Genomic DNA, 24,255 nt, shown 5'->3' on the forward strand with positions numbered 1-24,255 from the left:
AAACGTGTGACTCTGGATCATTTAAATTAAAAATTTAGACCGCCTAAATTTTTTATCACATGACAAGCACCGTTGCTCCCAGACCAATTCCCCTGTTCAGTGTTCACACCAAATTTATACCTACTCTTTATTTTTCTGACAATCTCTGAAAGTGTCACAGTCTCAGCCTCATGGCATGATTTCATCCACAAGTTCACAGCACACGTTACATCTTCTCTCTCTCTCTTCTCATAAGATTGGCTGTTTTCCTCTTCAGTCTCGCGTCGTTTGCACCTTTTCCTCGACATCCAACTCTTCCCTTCCCTTTCCTTTGTTTGCTGCTAACTTTTATCGTCTTGTTTGACTCGTTTCAGTTCTGAAGAAGCTTCACCATCAACTTGTAAGTCCATTTGTTTTCTTTCCTCTATTAGCTTCTTTCGGTTTCTCTTTTGACTATGCAAAATCACAGCTGTATATACAGAAAAAGGCTAGCCTGTTTGAAAGTAATTTACTGTTATGTTGTAATTGCTTAGACTTTTATTCCTATAATGTTTGCGTTTGATAATCAGTTGAGTTTGGTAAAACGTAAAACACTTAACACACTTGACACACTTGTATGTTGATTAAACTGTACATGCTTCTTTCCCCTTTGCTTTCCGTGAATTCATCACTTAACAACGGGTTTGTTTTCCAATCATTGAACGATGGTGTTCATCTTTGTATTAAACTTGTGTTGGGAAGGTGTGTGTAAGCTTATGTGAAGAGAGTTTTGTTCTCGCATGCTATTGTTGGCTTAGAGGAGAGAAGCGGGAGCTAGAGAAAAGGAGGAGAAAACAGTTCGGGGGAAAATGTATTTTCCTTCGCTTAGACAATGAGGACGGAAGAAACTGTTAGAACAATATGCTGGTAGATTGAAATTGTGGAGATGAAAATGAAATTAGAAAAAGAATCAGAATAAAGTAATGTTTGGTAGATATGAATCATAATTTTCAAGAATCTCAATTCCATGAAAATAGGTTGAATTGGATTCTTTATTTAATGTTATGGAATCAAGGGCAATTCCATATAATTGTGACTTTTAAAATATTTTTACCCTTATAAAATTTATAGAAAGACAATTTTGTTCTAAAAATATATAACCCTAACCACACTCAAAAATGACCACACCTAATTATAATATATGTGTGTATGTGTAAAATATAATACGATATATGTATTTATAATATTTCTTCTATGAAATATTTTATTTATATATAATATTTATCATCTATCTAATATTTTATTTATATACTAAAAATGTGAGGAAATTAAAATATTTTTTGTAAAATATTTTACTTATATATAATATCTATCGTCTAAATAATATTTCATTAACATATAAAATATATAAGGAAATTGAAACACAATTTTATGTTTTATTTTAATTTCTATATAGGGGATATTTTTGTCTTTTAAGTATAATTTATTTTCCATGTCTTACGTACCAAACAAAAATAATGTAAGAATTTCATCTAATTTTTCTGACATACCAAATATATTTTTGTAATCCAATTCTATTTCAATTCTGATTCCAATTCTAATTCCGATTCTGATTCTAATTTTATCAAAAACCATTCAATCATACCAAATGATTTCCAATTCTAAAAGGTTTAAGGTGCATCCTTGTCCCAAAATATATTTTAAGAAGCAACTAGCACTTTAATGTCTTGTTGAAGCAATTTTATTTTTAAAGTCATTGAAATGAAATATTTTCATCCTTTTCAATAAATTTTTAACATTAATATTAAATGTTGATTGTTAAAAAATTTGATGAAAAAAAAATGCTTCACTCTAGTAACTTTAAGGAAAAAAATTTACTCGAATAAAAATGTTAGGGTGTTGGGTGTTTTTTAAAAAAATATTTCAAAAATAAAAATATATCTTTATCAAAAATAAAATAAAAAGAAAATAAGTGACGGACAACTTAAAAAAAAAAAAGAAAATGTGAGAAGTAAACAGAAAAATAAAAAATGAGAGAAAGGAAAAGCAGTGAAGAAAGTGAAGTGTGGATTCATTCGCTTTCATGAGCTAAAAAAAAAAAAACCAAAAGAATAATGGATTCACCACATTTTCTTCCAAAATTTTCTCTTCCTCCATGGTGTTATTTTGAGAGGAAAATTGTAAGGTGAATGATAGATAGGTATCAAAAAAAATTAATTAATTTAAAGTAAGTTTTAAATTGTCAAACTTTAAAAAATTTTAAGTTTAACTTTTAATTTTGCTAACTTCATTATAATAAATTTGTAATTTATATTTTAAATTTTAACAGAAAAAATAAATTTATTTATTATTCAATTATATTAAAATTAAAAAAATAAATTATAAATTTATTTTAATAAAACTGCAAAATTAAAAGTTGAACTTTTAAATATTTAAAATTTAACACTTTGAGCTTACTTTAAATTAATTAATTTCTTTAAAACCTATGTGTTATTCTTTCAAAATTGTAGGTTGTTCCAATTTCATTTTACCCTCCTCTCTTCTGTTCCTTCTTCATTTTCTCCCTCCATCCGCGCGCTCTTCTTCGACTCAGACCGATCAGTTATACTTATTCTATCCCCCACTAGATGCATATTTGCGTTTTACCCCTGTCCTCAAAACTCTAATCGCTCATTTGTATAATTTTAATATAATGTTTTCCTTCGATTTAATTTTTATAGTCATTATAATATTTACTTATTCTTTTAATTGTGACGGAATTAATACTTTCCGCTAACCCGTCAAAAACTTTTGAGCCTACCAAATAAAACATTACTGTCGAACCTAGTTTGGCCAAGTTTGAACCTTTAATAATAAATAATTTTCATGTATAATAATTATTTGTATTATATTTTTTAAAAATATTTTTTATTGGAAATTATAATTATCTTTATAAATTATATTATAATTTTTATCCAGATAATATATAATACTTTTTATTGTTTAATTATTTTTTAGTTTATTTTTAAATAATAATAATTCAGTATACAATTAAATATTATTATTATATTAATATTTTAAAATAATAAGTTATAATCACCAAATTATGGCTATAAGAGCAAATGAACTTCTAAATTATATGTCTAGGAGTGTTGGGGATTTTAAATTTGTTATTGATGTAATGTTTTTTTAAAATTTGAAAATAATATAAGCTAACCCCTTTTGTTAATGAAAATAAAATAAAATTGTTAGTTGACAAGAAGCACTAAAAAATTACATTGAGGACACAAAAATTATAGACAATGACTACAAAAATTACAAAAAACGGATGAAGAAATTCTTATTGGTCAATTTGTTCTTTTGTAATTTCTGATATCCTTTTCTACTCTTTTCTAATTAACTCTTTTCTAATTAACTAACGTTTAAAGTTGACTTTTGCTAACGATAGAGGTCAAATTATATTGTTTTAAAAACTTAAAGAGAAAAATTATATAAAAAATGAGTTTAAAGTTTCAAACACTTTTGGATCTATTATTCAGGTGTTAATTTTATTTTTTACCCTTAAATTATTCGTACCATAATAACAAATTATTAAACAACAACATTATAATGGAAAAGGTTCTGTTGCGAATTTTGTCAAAAAATTGGAATAAGAAATCTTAAAAATTAGTGGCGGACTTTTTTGTCAATAAATTTCATCTCTAATTATTTGTGATGGTTTAGTGCTGGAATATCAACAAAATTTTTAGCAGCAGAACATTACATCACTAAATGCTGTCACTTAAGTAGCAGTTGAATTTTTGATGGATTAGAGATGAAAATTTATCCCATCACAAACTTGAAATAAATATAATTTCCCCTACTTTTTTTCTTTTTCATTTTTTTATCATGTTTCGTGATACTAAGATACATGTTTTCAAATCAATTTCAAGTCTTAGGATATAATGTAATATGTTAATTTTACAATCATAATTTAACAAAACTATCATGATAATGAGAAGATAAAAATCAATAAAAATAATTATCATAGTATAAAAGATTAAATCATATATAGCAAGATCTACCACGATTATAAATATTTTAACATGCTTTTTTTTTTCTAAAAAAATATCCCTAATTCTTCGTCATAGAACTGTGTTAACAGTAGGTTGGAACTCAAGATTTTTTTCAAGAAAGGTAGGTGGTGGTGTTGTTAGGACAACTAACTATTGACAACATTCAAACAATATAAATCTCTACCATGATAAAAAAAGAATTCACATGGTAATTAGAATTAAAGATGATAAAAATAGATGTATTTGAACATACAACTTAGTTAAAAATCAACGGGAGAGGGTAGATTGGTAGCCCAATACATGCATACCTTATGGAAGTCCAATTATCAAATCATGAAAAAAAACGAAGACATTGTAAACTCAGCATAAATAATCCCAACTTAAAGTCATTAATCTAACCACATGCAATAATATCCTATGGCTTTAGGCTTCTACTAAGAGCACTTCTAGTGGTAACAATTATACAAAAGTTAATCAAAAGTATTCAAATGAGATGGAGCCCTAAACTAGCAATTACACATGTTAAGCACAAAATAAAATAGAACTTGAGGTTTATAAGTCAAGCTTCAAACTTCTGCTTGCTTCCCCTTGGCACCTATTGCATTCTCACACAAAAATGTTAACCCATAATAATGAGACACAGATATCCAGTGACTACAATCCAGTTTACTCAAGCCTGAAATATTGGTTTAGAATTAGCTAAGTGGGTATTGGCCGAAAAAAAAAAAAAGTTAGTTAAGCGGAATAATTAAATATTTCAAACAGAGATTATCAATATTATGAGCCACCTTCTAGAATCATTTTTTGTCCTTAATATAAGACCATGGAGTATTAATTATAAGAGAGAATTTAATGCAAATTTAGTTTTTTTTTTATTTAAATAGGGATAAATTTATTATATTTTCAAACAAAATTAATAATTTTACTGCATTTCCTTAATTCTATTAAAGTAGTTGGAAATGGCTTAACAGGGATTGGAGCGAGTGTGTCTTAAGGGCTCCCTCCAATCTTGTCCAAAAGAATGAGAGATACCTATGGCCTTGAAAATGACAAAGCACTAGGTGTCTAATGGCGACAGATCACATGATCAAAATATTAATTCATATAACAGTATTTCTATCATTGTCACCCAACAACTTCCAATCAATCATCATCTGAACTATAGTATTCTAACGACAACTTCAATCACAACAATCAATTTTCTACCAAAAAAAGAAAATTGACAAGCCACTGCCATAAAAAGCTCCCTTCGTTTGTCTCTCTGCCATTCTAACTTTTCTTCTTGTCTCCATATTATGGCTTTGTTATTTTTGTTGTGAGTTCTAATTCCAGAGTTGTTGCAATCCCGGTTAAGTTCTAATCATTTACTCTGGTTTTTCGTCTTTCGTGCAGAGAGACAATGAATTCTGCAACTTGGATCACTTCCCTCTCGTGTTCTTCCCCTGTAAAACGAGCCCCAGGAGTTACGTTCCTTTCAACTCTACCTCAATGGCTACAATTTTTCTTCCTCTCTCCATGTTTTCAGAGAGCCCTATGGTCCGCCATTGATGCTATGCTCATCCTCGTTCTCTTCGTGCTTGCCATCAAGAAGCTCTCTTCCAAATTCACCACTAATGGCGGCGATCCGACATCAGAACTTGACAAGCCTCTTATCAGACATAACAGTGCTTTCATCAGAACAACAATGTGGTTTAAGCTAACTCTAATTGTGACGGTTGCTTTGACTATATTGTATGCTGTTGCGAGTTTTCTGGCATTTGTAAGAGACGCTCAAGTCTCATGGAAGCTAGTTGATGGATCGTTTTGGATAGTTCAAGCTCTGACTCATGTGGTTCTCACGATCTTAATCATTCATGAAAAGAGATTTCAAGCTGTTTCTCACCCAATACCACTTCGAATCTTTTGGATTGCAAACTTCATTGTCACTTCTTTGTTCGTCGTTTCTGGGGTTGTACGTTTGGTCTCTGAGCATGAAGGTGGCTTTGAGTTTAAGAACGATGATACCGTTTGTTTCATTTCCTTTCCTCCATCACTTTTGCTTTTTCTTGTTGCCATTAAAGGATCTACAGGCATCAGCTTCTCACAGGAAACTGAGTCTCTAATCGATAGGGAAACTGATATCAAATCCAACGTCACTGGTTTTGCCTCAGCTTCTTTAGCATCCAAGGCCTTCTGGTTATGGATAAATCCATTGTTGAGTAAAGGGTACAAGTCATCTTTGAAGATGGATGAAGTCCCGTCACTTTCGCAAGAACATAGAGCTGAAAGAATGTCAGTATTGTTTGAACAGAAATGGCCTAAGCCACAAGAAAGGTCGAAGCATCCTGTTCTAACCACATTGCTTCGATGCTTCTGGAAGGAAGTAGTATTCATTGCTTTCCTTGCAATTGTTAAACTCAGTGTTGTGTTCATAGGTCCAGTTCTCATCCAAAGGTTCGTTGATTTCACGGGAGGTAAGAGAAGCTCTATATATGAAGGGTACTACCTTGTGCTAATCCTTGTCATTGCAAAATTCACAGAAGTTTTAACTGTTCACCATTTCAACTTCAATTGTCAGAAGCTAGGAATGCTAATCCGATGCAGTCTCATTACCTCATTGTACAAGAAAGGGCTAAGGCTGTCATGTTCTTCACGGCAAGACCACAGTATTGGAACTATAGTGAATTACATGGCTGTGGATGCACAACAACTTTCTGATATGATGCCGCAGCTTCATTTTATCTGGATGATGCCAATTCAAGTTGGAATTTCCTTGTTCCTGCTTTACAAATACTTAGGTGTGACTGTGGTCACAGCTTTACTTGGAATTGTGGGTGCTCTTGTGTTTGTCGTGTTTGGTACTCAAAGAAACAATCAATTCCAATTCAATGTGATGAAGAATCGTGATTCAAGAATGAAAGCTGTGAATGAAATGCTAAATACGTGAGAGTGATCAAGTTCCAAGCATGGGAAGAGCATTTCAATAGGAGGATTATGGGTTTTCGTGAGTCAGAATTTAGTTGGCTTTCTAAGTTCATGTATTCAATGTCTGGGAATATCATTGTGATGTGGATCACGCCACTATTGATATCAACTCTAACATTTGGGACAGCAATTTTGCTTGGAGTTCCACTTGATGCAGGGACAGTTTTCACCACAACAACAATCTTTAAAATATTACAGGACCCTCTTAGGACGTTTCCACAATCAATGATCTTTCTTTCACAAGCAATGGTATCACTTGGGAGATTGGATAGGTATATGATGAGTAAGGAATTATCAGATAATTTAGTAGGGAAGGAGGAATGTTGTGGGGGGCAAACTGCTGTGGAGGTGAAAGATGGCATCTTTAGCTGGGATGATGATAGTAAAGGGGACTATGACTTGAAAAATATTAGTTTGGATATAAAAAGGGGTGAACTTACAGTTATTGTTGGGACCGTGGGCTCTGGAAAATCTTCTCTCCTGGCATCCATTCTTGGTGAGATGCACAAAATATCTGGGACGGTATGGTTTCTTGCATTTACAAGGAGTCTGAGCTAAACCGTATTATTTACAGCATGTAAACAGTGCGGCTTTTTTCAACTTTTATAGAGGTAGTGATATTGATATATTGATATATATTTGTGTGGCAGGTTCGGGTTAATGGAAGTATTGCGTATGTAGCCCAAACATCATGGATTCAAAATGGGACAATCCAAGATAACATCCTGTTTGGATCACTAATGGACAGACAAAAGTACAGTGAAGTTGTGAGAGTTTGTTGCTTGGACAAGGACTTGGAAATGATGGAGGATGGGGATCAAACAGAGATTGGAGAGCGTGGCATCAATCTTAGCGGAGGACAGAAGCAGCGAATCCAACTTGCTAGGGCTGTATATCAAGACTGTGATATCTATCTTCTTGATGATGTCTTCAGTGCTGTTGATGCTCATACTGGCTCTGCAATATTCAAGGCAGGTATTCTCAAACTCATGCTTTTGTTAATCATTTACAATCAACATTCTTATTGTTATGGTATTTTCAGTCCAAAGCTGACATTTTTATCATGGCACAACTTTTAATTAGGAATGTGTTAGGGGAGCTTTAAAAGGGAAGACTGTTGTTCTTGTAACACATCAAATAGACTTCTTGCATAACGTTGATCTTATAATGGTAAGTTTTCTTTATTCTTTTTGTTTTCAACATTCAATTTGACTTGGAGAGTGATTCAAATATTGATATAATGTTTTGATGTTTTGATTAAAGGTGATGAGAGATGGAATGATAGTCCAATCTGGGAAGTATAATGATCTTTTAAATTCTGGAATGGATTTTGGAGATCTGGTAGCAGCACATGAGACATCCATGGAACTTGTAGAACAAGGCAAAGACATGCCTGGTGAGAATTCCCCTAGACTATCCAAATCTCCCAGGTCTCCAAAGCCAACTTCCAGTTTTAGAGAAACCAATGGTGAAAGTTATTCTCTTGACCAACCCAAGGCCAGCAAGGAAAATTCTAAACTCATTAAAGATGAAGAAAGGGAAACTGGCAAAGTGAGCTTGCATATATATAAATTATATTTCACTGAGGCTTATGGGTGGTGGGGCATTATAGGAGTAATTCTCATTTCTTTGTTATGGCAAGCTTCTTTGATGGCTGGTGATTATTGGTTGGCATATGAAACCTCAGAAGAGGAAGCTCGAATCTTTAACCCGTCTCTATTCATCTCCATGTACGCCATTATTGCTTCAGTTTCACTTGTCATGCTGATTATAAGATCCTTCTCTGTTACCATCTTGTGGCTTAAGACGGCACAAATTTTCTTCTCTCAGATTCTTAATTGCATCCTGCATGCACCTATGTCTTTCTTTGACACTACCCCTTCTGGAAGAATTTTAAGTAGGGTAAGCACTCGACGGCCAAGTATGCTCTGTTACAAGCTATTAATTCTAATAAACAACCTAATCCAAATGGATTTCAATATTCTAGAAAATTCTCATGTCCCATTTAGGTATATAAATTGATCTTAATTTTCCTCTGGGTTTAAATTTGTGCAGGCATCCACCGATCAGACTAATGTCGATGTCTTTATCCCAGTTTTTATGGGTCTTGTGATTCACTTTTACACCACAGTACTTGGCATCTTCATCGTGACATGTCAAAATTCATGGCCTACAGTTTTCTTGCTGATTCCTCTTATTTGGTTGAATATATGGTATCGGGTATGACTTGATTGCCTTCGCATGAACCAAAGGTCTCAAGTATGTGTATCTTGTCTTCCTTGATTAGTTGTGCTTGTATTTGTTTGTGCGTGTGGTCTTGCAGGGTTATTTCCTTTCATCATCTCGTGAGTTGACTCGCTTGGATTCAATAACAAAAGCACCTGTTATTCATCACTTCTCAGAAAGCATTTCAGGGGTCATGACCATCCGTGCATTCAAAAAGCAAAGGAAATTTTGTGAAGAAAATGTCAAACGAGTGAATGAAAATCTTCGTATGGATTTCCACAACAATGGTTCCAATGAGTGGTTGGGTTTTCGCTTAGAATTGCTTGGAAGCTTGGTCTTCTGTATTTCTACTTTGTTCATGATTATGTTACCCAACAATATCATAAAGCCAGGTACTTTGATATTCTATTCAATAAAACCAATTTGAGTTCCATGTGTTTCATAGAGTTGGAAAAATGAGTCGCACTGTTTATAATTTGGTAGAAATTTCATATTATATAGATTTTTAAATGGTTGGATAAAATTGAGCAGATCTCAGTTTCTAGACCAAAGATTTTTCTCTCTCTCAAAATCTTATCAAGGTGATAGATTGATTGGATCTTCTTGTTATATGATGCAGAAAATGTTGGCTTATCCCTCTCTTATGGGTTGTCCTTGAATGCTGTGTTGTTCTTGGCTATATACATGGGTTGCTTCATTGAGAACAGAATGGTATCTGTTGAGAGGATCAAGCAGTTCACAAAAATTCCGTCAGAAGCATCGTGGCATATTCAAGATCTCCTACCTCCTCCGAGCTGGCCTGCCCATGGCAATGTTAATATCAAAGACTTGCAGGTAACTAGCATGTGACCTAGCTAATTGTACTTGAAATTTAAATATGTATTAATTCTGATTAATATCCATACAAATTTTTAACATTTTGGTTCGTATGCTGTAATAATTGTAGCATTGATCCTTATAAACCGTTTTAACATAGACTCTATGTATAGGAGTTTGTTTACACGAGGCTAATACAAGAAAGAGGGATCCCTAATTTGAAAATCATTAAAAAAAAAAAACTTTTGACTAGGCCCATTGTGGCCCGAAAACATGTTTATGAAGTAATAATTAAAATCCATAAAATTACTATATATCATTAAAAGCATTAAGACATGTGATTTTAGAGATTCTATATGTGGCATGGCCAAATGGCCACAGAAAGAGGGCTACACTCTATACCTTTCACTTTGGCTAAAATGTCCTGTCAGAGGTTAAAGCAGAATGTAATAATAAATTTTAATGTATCATCACTTGGGTTATAGAATTTTGATTGGAGTGATTCATACATCTTGTGACCCAGGATGACTAATGTTACCTCTCAAATACATCTTGGGGTCCCAAAATGCCATCCATTATCATTTTTGTAAGAACAAACATAAATTTATCAATAAATTGTCACGCATTTAATTAAATATGTGATCCCAACATTTCCAAACAATAAGATTTAGGGTATTGAAGCTTGATCATTGTCATAGGAAAGTTCAAAACCAAACTAATTCTTTCTAAATAATTCTTCATATAAAAAGGAGCTTAAAACAATTTCACAAACATATAAGAAGATAAAATCATTTGTTTGACTCTAAATCATTAATATACTCTAAATATATAATTTCTAAATTTATCTTAGGTTATGACAAAATAATAAAACAAATGATACGTGCCAAAACAAAGGATAATCAGAGTCATAGGCTCAATTCTTTGATGCCTTTGCAAACTATCAGAACCCTTGCCTAAAAATTTGTGGTCAGACCGAGTAATTATTAAATATTATGTGTAAATATTTTCTATTAATATTCGTTATCCTAGTAGATTGGGTAGGATCATTTTTTAATTAGATATTATCTTATTTAACTATTGATCAATTTGGTCTGTTATTCTCGAAGAGATTATTGCCCCTATTCCTGTATATATGTACTCGACTCCCTTCGATGAATATACAAGAGAAGCAGATTGCTCATTTACTACATGATATTAGAGCCGACTACTTGTCTAGAGATTTTCAACGCCAAGCACGAGTCAGAAAGCATCATAGATGAGTTGCACCCCAGTCGCCCGTCTTCACTGATGACATAGAGTGATGGGGCCTAGCTATATGATTCGAACAAGGTTGGTGGTCCCTTCGGGTTGACTACTAACCACGATGGATCTTCGATGCAAATTGTGATTGTGAAACTAAAGGGTGACAATTATCGCACATGGGCACAGGTCGTGAAACTTGCTGTTGGAGACAGAGGTAAGATGGGTTTTTTGGATGGCTTGTCAAAAATCCCAGATGAATCCAAACCTGATGAAAGGCAACTGTGGTGTACCAATGATTCTCTGGTCTCATCGTGGCTCGTTAATGCGATGACACCTGAAGTGCAATAGAGTTTTATGTTCTTACCTTCCACATGAGATATGGGTGGCTGTGCGAGACTCTTATTCAGATGGAAAAGGCTTAGCATGCCTCTATGAACTCAAAACAAAGGCGTGGACCATTCAACAAGGTGAACGAGATGTTATTGCTTTTTGGTTGGAGCTTATTGCATTGTGGCAAGAACTCGATCTAATGATTGAGGTGGAATGGTCAAATGCTACTGATATGTCTTGTTATAAGGAGCAAATTGAAAATGAACGTGTTTTCCAATTCCTTGCTGGGTTACATCAATCCCTAGATGATGTTAAGAGTGTTCAGCTAGAACCCGTCTCGATTGGTCCGGTATCATCCTGGTCATATCAGGACGAGTCTTGTCCCAGCCGAAAAATAATCGGGATGGGACTTTATGGGATGGAACAGGAAAGGATTTGGGACGGGACAGGACACGAGATTACCATTGGGACGTCCCGTCCTGTCTCGAATATTATATATATATATATTATTTTTTGTTTTAAATATATTAATTATATTAATATAATTTATACTTGTATTAATTATATCAATTATAATTTTAATACTTGCAATTCTTATTTAAAACTAAAGTTTTTCTATATTGATAATTTTAATGACATAGAGTAAACATGATGATATCTTTCTTTATAATATATTAATTATATTAATATAATTTATTCTTATATCAATCTATTTAATAACTTTTATTTATAACGTATTTCTTGCTTTATTTTCAGAAGAGTAATTAGCTTAACACATCTTCAGTAAAGTAGAAAAACAATAATTTGATGTTGCACTTACCTTGCCTGTTGTTGCTACTCTTATAGCATAAAGATCACTTGTATTTGTTATTATAATGTGTAATTGTGATTAATATAATTCAATAATTAATTGTTGTGATTTATGTACTTTTGTTGTTTTAATTTTAAATTTAATAAATTATACAATTTAAAATTTTAATGAACGTTATTATCCAAATCTTTTTTCGATATTATCTCATTTATTAGGACGGCGGGACGTCTTGATCTTGTCCCGGTCTCATCCTGACTTCTAACGGGACGGGACGACTTTAGTCCCGATCTTTTTTTGGGGATGGGTGGGACAGGGGTGTTCCGGTCCTGTCCCGTCCCGTGAACACCCCTAGATGATGTATGGGGATGTCTTCTTAGCAAATCACCACTACCTTCAACAAGAGAAGTTTTCTCCGAAGTACGCCGAGAAGCTTCACGACGTAAGGTGATGCTCTTTGGTATGGTTCCCAATTCTTCACCATCTCCAGACTTTGCTGCACTTGTTAGCAAAGGTGGAGATCATAGAAGCCAAAAAAGGAAGGCTTAGTGTGAACATTGCAAGAAACAGGGGCATACTTGTGAGACTTATTGGGAATTGCATGGAAAACCAATAGATTGGGAAGCCTAGAAAGGGAAAGACATGGGGATATCAGACTTCTCATGACACTCTACAAGAGAAGACTGACTCCAACTCATTACCTTTCATAAACAAAGAACAGCTAGGTAAGTTGATTGAAATGCTTGATGTGATTTAAAAGGCTGAAAAGAATCAGAAGCAGGGTCACACTGCATCAATAGCACATAAAGGTAACTGTGGTTTATTTACTACTACTAGTAATTTCAAGTGGATTGTTGATACTGAAGCCATAGATCATATGACATCAGATTCTAAGTTATTTAGTTCCTATACACCTTGTGGTGGGCATGAAATTGTTAGTACTGCTAATTGGTCTGCCTCATCTATAGTAGGTAAAGGAAATGTTATTATTTTTGATGTTATGAAATTAGAAGACGTACTTCATATGCCTCACCTAGCATGCAATTTATTGTCCATTAGTAAATTGACAAAACAAGCTCATTGTTAGGCTCATTTTTGTGCTACTCATTGTATTTTTCATGATCTCTTATCGAGGAGGATTATTGGCAGTGTTAAGGAACATAATGGTCTCTACTATCTCGATGAATCAACCGTGAGTAATCTTTGGTTTAGAATCCGATGCAATATTGCCTCTACCTTTGAGAATAAGGACTTTAACGATCTTATGTTATGGCATAGGAGAATGGGTCATCCAAACTGTGGGAATATTATGTCATTATTGTGAATAATTAGCATTTATTAGGATCATTAATTAAGCTTTATTAGTATTTATTAGCTTTTATCTCTCTTGATGTATATATATAGGACCAGTTTGTACATTAGAAACGAAATGAGATAATGCAATTTTTCCTCTCTGGAAATTCCACATGATATCAGAGTATCAGGCTTAAAATTTCAAATTAAATTAGTCTTAGAATGGCTAGAATGGGGTTGCCTGAACAGTACATGATAGCGAGTTTTGAATCTCACCGCCACCCTAGATGTACTCAGGAGGCTCCGAACGGCGAAACCCAGGATGGCGGTGGTGAATGGTGACAAGTGTATACCACATGCGCCACCCCTGCTCAGTGTGTCAGCAAGCTTTCGGCAGCGCGTGGCGGCTCCGTTCAGGACACGATCTTTCCGGACGGCAACAACACACTCTCTCCGGCCAGATCCAGCACAATCCGGTGTATGGGCACATCGTCGTCGAGCTATATCCGGTCGTATGGTGTTGTTAGTGCCCTGTTTTACTGGGTTTGGAGTTATATTGGGTTGTGGCTTCTGTTTTTAGTCTACCAGAAAGCTTTTCCCTCATTTGAAGTGCTAGGAGTGGTGCTGTGGCTACTTTTATGTAGTGTTGTGCATAATTCTAGATCTGCACCCATGGCATTTGTGGCAAAAAGAGGGTCTTTCCTTCAGGCTTTAAAGACGACTCAAAGTGCAGTGGTCTGGATCGTGGATTATGGGGCATCTGATCATATGACTAATTGCCAACAATTGTTCACCACTTACACCCCATGTGCTGGAAATATTAAAGTGAAAATTGCAGACGGCTCCTTAACACTGGTGGCAGGAAAAAGGAGTATCCGTATATCAGATTCCATTATTTTAGAATTTGCCCTTCACGTGCCAAAACTTGACTATAATCTACTTTCAATCAGTCAACTGACCGGGCACTTAAATTGTTTTGCTAAATTTCTCCTGTCACATTGTGTGTTTCAGGATCTATCATCTGGTGCGATAATCGGTAATGCCAAAGAATATGAGGGGCTCTACTATTTAGAGGTCATCACTCGAGTGGATAACCCACCTGTTGTTGGTAATTCTGCATCTACCTCTAAGTTCATGATTTTTTGTTATGGCATAAGAGAATGGGTCACCTTAATTTTCATTACCTTCAGCGATTGTTTTCAACCTTATGCCTGACCTTGAATCATATGAAATCCAGTGTGAGGTATGTGAACTTGCCAAACACCATCAAACTTCCTTTTGTAGAGTCAAATACACACTTACCAAACCTTTCATAATGATCCATAGTGATTTGTGGGGACCATCTCACATTTCAGACCATACTTAAATAAAATGGTTCATCTCCTTCATTGATGACCACAATCGTGTTTGTTGGGTTTACCTTTTGAAAAACAAGTTCGAGGCTGCATCCACATTCATGAGTTTTTTCACCATGATCAAAAACCAATTCAACACTAGTATTCGAGTTTTACACAATGATAATGGCACTGAATACTTCAACCAATCTTTGAGTAATTTTCTCCAAATGCATGGGATTGTCCATACCAGTACGTGTGCCCATACACCCCAACAAAATGGGGTCGCAGAAAGAAAAAATAGACATATCCTTGAAGTTGCAAGAGCACTCATGTTCACTTGCAACGTGCCAAAGTTTTATTGGGGATATGCCATTTTAACCGCAACCTCTCTCATCAACCGAATGCCCAGTCGAATATTAGCTTTCGAAACTCCTCTCCAAAAATTGCAGAGTGTTTCTCCTACATCCCACATTGAAACAAAATTGCCGCTTCGTGTGTTTGGGTGCACAACCTTTGTTCATATCCACCAAAGCAGTAAACTTGAACCTTGAGCTGTCAAGTGTATCTTCCTTGGTTATTCTCCTACTTAAAGAGGATATAAATGCTTTGATCCTGTTTCTAAATGCATTCTTGTAAGCCTCGATGTTACTTTCCATGAAGAAACTCCTTTTTATTCCAATTCCTCAATTGAGGGGGAGAATATAGGTGAATCTCAGATTTGGGAACTAGAACCTAACACCGAATATATACTTCTTGAGTCCGTGTTTCCTTTACCAGAACCATCACTCTTACCTTTGTTCAACATCCCACCTTCACCAACCTCTTCTCTTATGCCAAAGTTTGAGGAAAACAAGAAAACAGAGGAAGATGTGGAAAGACCACAAAAAAAGGGGGAGTTGTTAGTTTACACTCAAAAGAAGAGAAGAAAAGATAGTGAGCAATTTGTACCTGAGGCACCAAGAGAGTCAGAACCAAAGGTAGTCCCTGAAGCTAACGTACTAAGGATTGTTCCATCTAGTAAGCCAGATGACTCAAAACAAAGAAGTGAATCTACTAATCTTGATCTACCTATTGCCCTTCGGAAACAACCTCGGTCTTGTACTTTGCATCCGATTCAGAAGCATATGTCCTACAAGGCTCTCTCTCCTAGTTACCGAGCCTTCATCACTAATTTGGATAAAGTTGTTATTCTTAACAACATCCAAGAGGCATTGGAAATACCATAATAGAGAAATGCAATAATGGAGGAAATGAGAGCTTTGGAGAAAAATGAAACATGGGAAATTGTTGAAAGACCTAGAGGTAAGAAACTGGTTGGTTGCAAGTGGGTCTTTACCCTAGAGTATAAGGCTGATAGCACACTTGATAAGTTGAAAGCACGGTTAGTAGCAAGAGGTTTCACCCAGACTTATGGCATAGACTACGAAGAGACGTTTGCGCCAGTGGCAAAACTGAACACTATAAGAATTCTATTGTTAATGGCAGCCAACCTTGAATGGCATCTACATCAACTAGATATCAAAAATGCTTTTCTAAATGGAGAATTGAAGGAAGAAGTCTACATGACTTTACCTCCTGGCTTTGATAGAGGCAGAAATGACAAAGTATGCTGGCTGAAAAAATCACTGTATGGCTTGAACAGTCACCTAGGGCATGATTTAACAGATTTTCAAAGGTCCTAAAGTTAGAAGGCTAGAAGCAAGGATTGTCAGAGCATATGATGTTTGTTAAGGCTGAGGGAGCTAAGAAGTGTATCCTCATTGTGTACATTGATGATATAATCCTTACAGGAGATCATGTTGATGAAATAGCAAGGATAAAAATTGTGCTTGGTAAGGAATTTGAAGTTAAGGATCTGGAAACTTGAAATATTTTCTCGGGATGGAAGTTGCAAGGTCAAAACGAGGAATATATGTATCTCAGAGGAAGTATATACTTGATCTTCTCAAGGAAACTGGCATGTTGGGTTGTAAACCTGAGGAAACTCCTATTATGGTCTTGAAAAAGAAGAAGCCACCTAAGAAAAGCGGCACCGAGGAGTTAGAAGGAGAAGACAACTTTGATAATGAAGTTGAAGAAGAACAAGACAAGGAGAAAGAAGAAACCATTGATAAAGACAGATATCAGAGACTGGTTAGGAAGCTGATTTATTTATCCCATACGAGGCCAAATATTGCTTTTGCTGTCAGTGTAGTAAGTCAATACATGTGTGATCCAAGGAAGAGACACTTGGAAGCTGTATATAGGATTCTCAGATACGTTAAGGGTACACCTAGTAAGGGATTGTTATTCAAGAAGCATAATCAAAGGACAATTGAGATTTACACCGATGTAGACTGGGGGGGACCTATGGAGACAGGAGATCCACCTCTGGCTATTGTTTATTTGTGTGGGGAAACTTAGTAACCTGGAAAAGTCAAAAGCAAAGAGTTGTATCCAGAAGCAGTGCTGAATCAAAATTGAGAGCATTAGCTTAAGGAATTACAGAACTATGGATAAGAAGGGTCAAAGAAGAAATACAAGTTAGAGTTGATCCACCAATAAAATTTTATTGTGATAATAAGGCTGCTATAAGCATGGCATTGAATCCTGTACAGCATGAGAGATCTAAACATGTTGAAGTGGATAGACATTTTATCAGAGAGAAAGTAGAAGGAGGCATTGTATGTCTGACATGCCTACCTACAAAGTTACAAGCTACGGATGTACTAACCAAGGGACTACCTAAGCCTGCATTTTAGAGTTGTATAAGTAAGTTGAACATGATTAGCATCTATGATTCAACTTAAGGGGGAGTGTGGGAATATTATGTCATTATTGTGAATAATTAGCATTTATTAGGATCATTAATTAGGCTTTATTAGTATTTATTAGCTTTTATCTCTCTTGATGTATATATATAGGACCAGTTTGTACATTAGAAACTAAATGAGATAATACAATTTTTCCTCTCTGAAAATTCCACGCAAACTTTCAATGTTTATGTCATTTATTTCTTGAATTTCATAGGTTGTTTTCTTTTCAGTATACTGATCGTGAACTTGCCAAACATTAAAGATCTAGTTACAAATCTTTTGAATATAAATCTTCTCGTCCTTTTTCCATTATTCATAGTGATGTATGGGGTCCTGCTCGTGTTCCTAATCGTACTCATGCCAAATGGTTTGTTACTTTCATTGACGACACTTATTACATGATAAATCTAGTGTTCCTATTGTTTTCTTTGAATTTTATACCCTGATCAAAACTCAGTTTGACACCACAATTCAAGTACTTCATATAGATAATGTAACTGAATATTATAATAAGTCAATGGATACTTTCTTGAAAAATCATGGCAATGTTCATAAGAGCACATGTCCCAACACCCTACAACAAAATGGTATTGCTGAACAGAAAAATAGACATATTGGAAGTTGCTCATGCTATCATGTTTACACATAATGTCCCTAAATATTTCTGGGGTGATGCCATACTCACTGCAACTTGCTTGATTAATCGCATGCCTAGCTGTGTTCTGTCTCATGTTACCCCACTTGATAAGTTAAAAGAATCTCACTCTATCCCTCATCTTGATACTCATCTTTCCCTTAAAATCTTTGGCTATACAACTTTTGTCCATTCTCATCATTTCCACAAATTGGATTCTAAAGCTGTCAAATGTATTTTTCTTGATTCTTCCTCCGCTCAAAAAAGTATAAATGTTTTGATCCCTCTTCTAAGAAATTGTATACTAGCTGAGATGTCACATTCTCCGAATCTGTCTTTTTTCCTAAATTCTTCAATTCAGGGGGAGAGGGGGAGTGAATTTCAGTATTTGGGGATTCAGAAAAACCAGAAAAATACTTTTAAATCTGTACCTTCAGACCTGCCTCACTCACATGACTTTATTTCAGACCAGCACCAAAACAGCCTCAAAATTGTTCTGAACCTCTTGCTTCAAATATACCTGCACCTGAAATTCAGACTTCTAGGCCAGAAACTGAAGTGAAAAGTCCTTTGAGGAATAACAGTAATGCAGGTACAGCACTGGAAAAAGAACTCATGACTTACTCAAGGAAGAAGAGGCGAGATGTAGAGGCTGTCATGCCAATAGCACTACCAGATTCAGAACTGATAGAGGTCCCTGAAGGTGAGAATATGGAAAATAATGAACCAGAAGTGAAAGGTGTAGCCGAAGAGGAGGAGATAGATGATCTAGATCTGCCTATTGCTCTTAGAAGGCAACCGAGATCATGTACTCAGCACCTTATTAGAAGTTTTGTAAGTTACCATGCTCTCTCTCCCCCGTTTCGTGTGTTTGTGACTAATCTTGATACAATGAAGATTCCCCATGATGTATATGAAGCTTTGAGCATACCAGAATGGAGAGCTGCTGTTATGGAGGAGATGAAAGCTTTGGAAGAGAATGAAACTTGAGATATAGTGGAGTTGCCCAAGGGAAAAAGAGTAGTAGGGTGCAAATGGGTTTTTTCTCCAAAATATGATTCCACAGGTGTCTTAAACAAACTGAAAGCTAGACTGGTGGCATGAGGCTTTACACAAACATATGGCTTAGACTATAAGGAGATATTTGCTCCTGTATCTAAGCTAAATACCATTAAAAGTTTGCTCTCTATGATGGTAAGTCTTGAATGGCCACTACATCAACTAGACATAAAAAATGCTTTTTTGAATGGAGATCTCAAGGAAGAAGTCTATATGAGCTTACCTCCAGGCTTCGGCACAGGGCACATATATCAAGTATGTAAACTGAAGAAATCACTCTATGACTTGAAACAATCCCCGCGTGCGTGGTTTGATAGATTTTCAAGAGTATTGAAAGCTAAAGGGTACACGCAGGGTCACTTAGACCACACCATGTTTGTGAGAATGGAAAATGGTATGAGGTATATTCTTATAGTATATGTGGATGATATAATCCTTACAAGAGATTATGAAGAGGAGATTAGAAGAGTGAAGGATGCTTGAAGTAAAGAGTTTGATGTAAAGGATCTTGGCAACTTAAAATATTTTTTGGGAATGAAAGTTGCGAGGTCAAAACAAGGGCTCTATGTGTCTCAAAGGAAATATATCCTTGATCTACCAACGAAAATTGGTATGTTGGGGTGCAGACCTATAGATACACCTATTGTAGTGAAGACAGTAAAAAAGAAGTCCAAAGAGGGGAAAAAAAAGTAAAGAATTAGATGAGGAACTTGAGGAAAAGTTAGAAGAGAATGAAAAGAAAGATGGGCCTGCAAACAAGGAGAGATATCAAATGTTAGTGGGAAATTGATCTATCTTTCCCACACTAGACCTGATATAGCTTTTGTCGTAAGTGTTGTTAGCCAATAAATGTGTGATCCAAGAAAGAGCCAAATGGAAGCTGTATACAAAATTCTAAGGTATCTAAAGGGTACACCCGAAAAAGGTTTATTTTTCAAAAGGCAAGAGCAAAGATTAATAGAAATTTACATGGATGCAGACTAGGGAGGAACCTACAAGGATAAAAGATCAACTTTAGGTTATTGCTCATTTGTATGGGAAAATCTTGTTACCTAGAAAAGCCAGAAGCAAAGGGTAGTTTCTAAAAGCAGTGCTGAATCTAAACTAAGATCTCTTTCCCAAGGCATCTTATAGGGATTGTGGATAAGACACATAATGGAGGAGATATATGTCAAGATTGATCCACCATTGAAACTTTGTTGTGATAACAAGGCTACAATAAGTATGGCTTTGAATCCTATTCAACATGAAAGATCCAAGCATGTGGAGATAGATAAACATTTCAAAAGGGAAAAGGTGGAAGAAAGTATAGTATGTCTTATATACCTCCCTACAAAACTACAAGCTGTAGATGTACTGACCAAAGGCCTACATGGACCAGCATTTGATAGTTGTATACGCAAGTTGGACGTGACTGACATTTATGCTCCAACTTGAGGGGGAATGTGGTCAAACTGAGTAATTATTAAATATTATGTGTAAATATTTTCTTTAATATTCATTATTCTGAGAGATTGGGTAGGATCATTTTTTAATTATATATTATCTTATTTAGCTATTGACCGATTTTGGTCCCTTATTTTCGGAGAGATTATTGCCTCTATTCCAGTATATATGTACTCAACTCCCTTTGATGAATATACGAGAGAAGCAGATTGCTCATTCACTACAAAAGTATAAGCAGTAACATGTGAGATCTAACCCTTACATAGTTGCTTTTGCAAGCTGTTTTACAAATTGATTTCACAACTATGTGAATGCAGTTTTGACAACAAATACAAGAGTTTAATCACTCAAAACAAATCAAACAAGTGATACAAGCCTTGATCCATCTTTTTTTCTTGCCTCTTCCACTTTATCTTGCTGGATGGGGTCTAAATTTGAGGATACACCTCGTCAAAAATATATACCCTATAAAACTAGACTCCTCTCCTTAAAAAGAGCTACCCCACTCTTTCATAAAAGGAGGCACTATATGTCCCATGATCCCAAACCAAGGAAGGGAGCCCTGATAGAGATTCTCCACCACCAAGCACTGATTGGAGGTGTATCACATATTAGTAAAAATATAACAATCCCCCATCACATCCACCATAGAACAAATATATATTCTTATGCTACCTATAACTACAACTGCATCGCATCTAACAAGAGTTCTAAAAGACACAAGCCATACTCAAAAAGAGCAAAACATATCTTTGTACAATAAAAATATCCATAAGCATTCTTAAAAGAATTCATGTAATCATATAAAAATCATGTCTCAGATATTTCAATCCATCACACAACCATGCATGAAAAGAATCATAGTATTATATAATTCAGGAAACACACAAGCATGCTAGAACAATCTGCATGTAGAAAAACTAGTATTTCCTATAATGATGAATTGATTTTCTGGCAAACAGGTTAGGTATCGTCCCAACACTCCTTTGGTTCTTAAAGGCATCAGTTTAAGCATTAGCGGGGGAGAAAAGATTGGTGTTGTTGGTCGAACAGGAAGTGGAAAGTCAACTTTTATCCAAGTTTTCTTCAGGCTGGTTGAACCTTCAGGAGGTGGAATAATCATTGATGACATCGACATAACCGCCTTAGGCCTTCACGATCTCAGGTCTCGTTTTGGCATCATTCCCCAGGAACCTGTTCTTTTTGAGGGCACTGTCAGAAGCAATGTTGACCCCACTGGACTGTATTCAGATGAAGACATATGGAAGGTGATTCAACCATTTATATTGACATTCATACTATACAGCTAATTATTTGCTTTCTTTCTAAACTAGAATGATTTTGTTGTAGAGCTTGGAACGTTGTCAACTAAAAGATGTTGTGGCTTCCAAGCCTGAGAAACTTGACTCTTTAGGTTTGGAAAATTCACTTCATTTCAAGAGATTTTTTTCAATTTTACTTTCATGTTCTTTTAGTTAGTGATGAGGTATGTTATTGAACTGGACAGTGGTTGATAATGGAGAGAATTGGAGCGTGGGGCAGAGGCAGTTATTGTGTCTGGGGAGGGTTATGCTGAAGAGAAGTCGTCTCTTGTTCTTGGATGAAGCAACAGCTTCTGTGGATTCACAAACTGATGCTGTGATTCAAAAGATAATCAGAGAGGACTTTTCAGCATGCACCATCATTAGCATTGCTCACAGAATACCAACAGTCATGGACTGTGATAAGGTTTTGGTCATCGATGCTGGTATGCACACATATTAATTACATGATGATAATCTTGCTTTTTTTATTTTTTTTCCTTTTTGGGGCATAGTTTTTCATTTACAAAATTCAGACTTGAAATCCTTGATAAGTTTGCTGAAACATGGAAATTAAATCTTCAAGTTTAGTGAAGAGAGATGGATGATAGTAAGCCCCATTTGACAGGCAGGTCTCACAAAATTGGAACCATCCATATGTGATCTGTATATCTTCTTACTTTAGGCAAAAATTGCTTTAGGCGGGGTTCAAACTGGATGAGCCTTCACTATTTCTCTTTTTAATTAGTTGCTGAGTCTTCACTATTTAATGTAACCACCGTTAGTAATAATTATTGTTGTAGCGGGTATATTTATAATAGATTTTTTTGACCAATATATATTCATAATAGATTCACCCTAAAGTTTGTTACGTTTTCTTGTGATAGGACGAGCAAAAGAATTTGATAAACCCTCCAAGTTGCTCCAGACGCCATCATTTTTTGGGGCGTTAGTTCAAGAATATGCCAACCGCTCCTCCGAACTCTGAAAGGCTTCCATTTTGGCTTCAAGATTCCCAAGTATTGGAATTGGTACGTTGAATTAATAAATGTACTTTGGGGAATTTTAAATATGTTTCAAATAGAAGAATTATTTTCTTAATTTCATGTAGAAAACAAATTTCTATATGTACTTGTCAAACTTTTTTTATCTACAAGCAGTAGTTATGACTTATGGGTAATTTTTTGTTTTGCGTTATGTGTATAAATTGTCCTCTCTACTTTTTGCATCTATATACAAAGTTAATCTCTCTTAGTGTAGTATAAAATATCCATCACCTCTTGTGCATTACGACTTGTGTGTGTAAGTTTACAAAATATTTTATTATCAATGATAATTTTGCCAATTATTATTTTATATATTTATTTATAGTTTATTTTACTTTGTTAAACATAGTTTATTTTATCACTAAATCGCATGCTTGAGTATTTTGAGATTATTTTGAAATACACTCGCTCTCCATGCTCATGAATACCATATTTGTATGTGCTTGAATTTTTATTCTCGTTATTAAAATGCTTATCTCACTCTTGTAGTTTAACATTTTATAGGTGAGGAATCAGTTAAGGGCAGAGGGGAGGAAGCTTGTGAGGCCAGAAAAGTTTGATTCTAGACTGTAATGTCTCTGTATTTTATTTTGTAAAAATAGAATACATTGATTGCTCCCGTAAGTATACGGGGTCATAGTAATATATTACCTCAAATATTTTAGGTGTCGAACCCATTAGGAAGTTGTGCTTTTACTAATTTAAATAATTATTAGTTTGAGAAAAATTGATAAAATGGATTGTTTGATGAGAATATGAATAAAAATAAAGCAAGTAAATAATGATGAGAAAAATACAATTACTTCAAGTGTTGGGATTTAAAATTCATCCTATAGGTTGCTAATTTTCGCCTTTTGAGTTGATTTTTTAATCAATTAAAGTGACAATTATTTTAAGAGTATTTAAATATTCTTTCAAATTATTAATCTTTTTTTAACTAGTGTTGATTTTGTTCTCACAATACCT

General features: G+C 34.9%; 1 protein-coding gene across 1 annotated transcript; it reads left to right on the top strand.

Moving 5' to 3' along the window:
• The first annotated feature begins 220 nt into the window (after positions 1-220).
• On the top strand, positions 221-23,962 carry LOC129290561 (ABC transporter C family member 14-like). Its single transcript, XM_054927354.1, is given in 14 exon segments — positions 221-379; positions 5,385-6,907; positions 6,910-7,478; positions 7,607-7,927; positions 8,040-8,126; positions 8,220-8,858; positions 9,012-9,176; positions 9,280-9,574; positions 9,802-10,016; positions 21,905-22,210; positions 22,293-22,356; positions 22,450-22,689; positions 23,131-23,274; positions 23,794-23,962. Coding segments are annotated over 12 exon segments (4,518 nt in total). The 5' UTR covers positions 221-379; positions 5,385-5,391; the 3' UTR covers positions 23,232-23,274; positions 23,794-23,962.
• Positions 23,963-24,255: the final 293 nt, after the last annotated feature.

Source organism: Prosopis cineraria, unplaced genomic scaffold (genome assembly GCF_029017545.1).
Source record: "Prosopis cineraria cultivar Desert tree isolate PC_DT_omini unplaced genomic scaffold, ASM2901754v1 PC13, whole genome shotgun sequence".
Lineage (NCBI taxonomy): Eukaryota > Viridiplantae > Streptophyta > Magnoliopsida > Fabales > Fabaceae > Prosopis > Prosopis cineraria.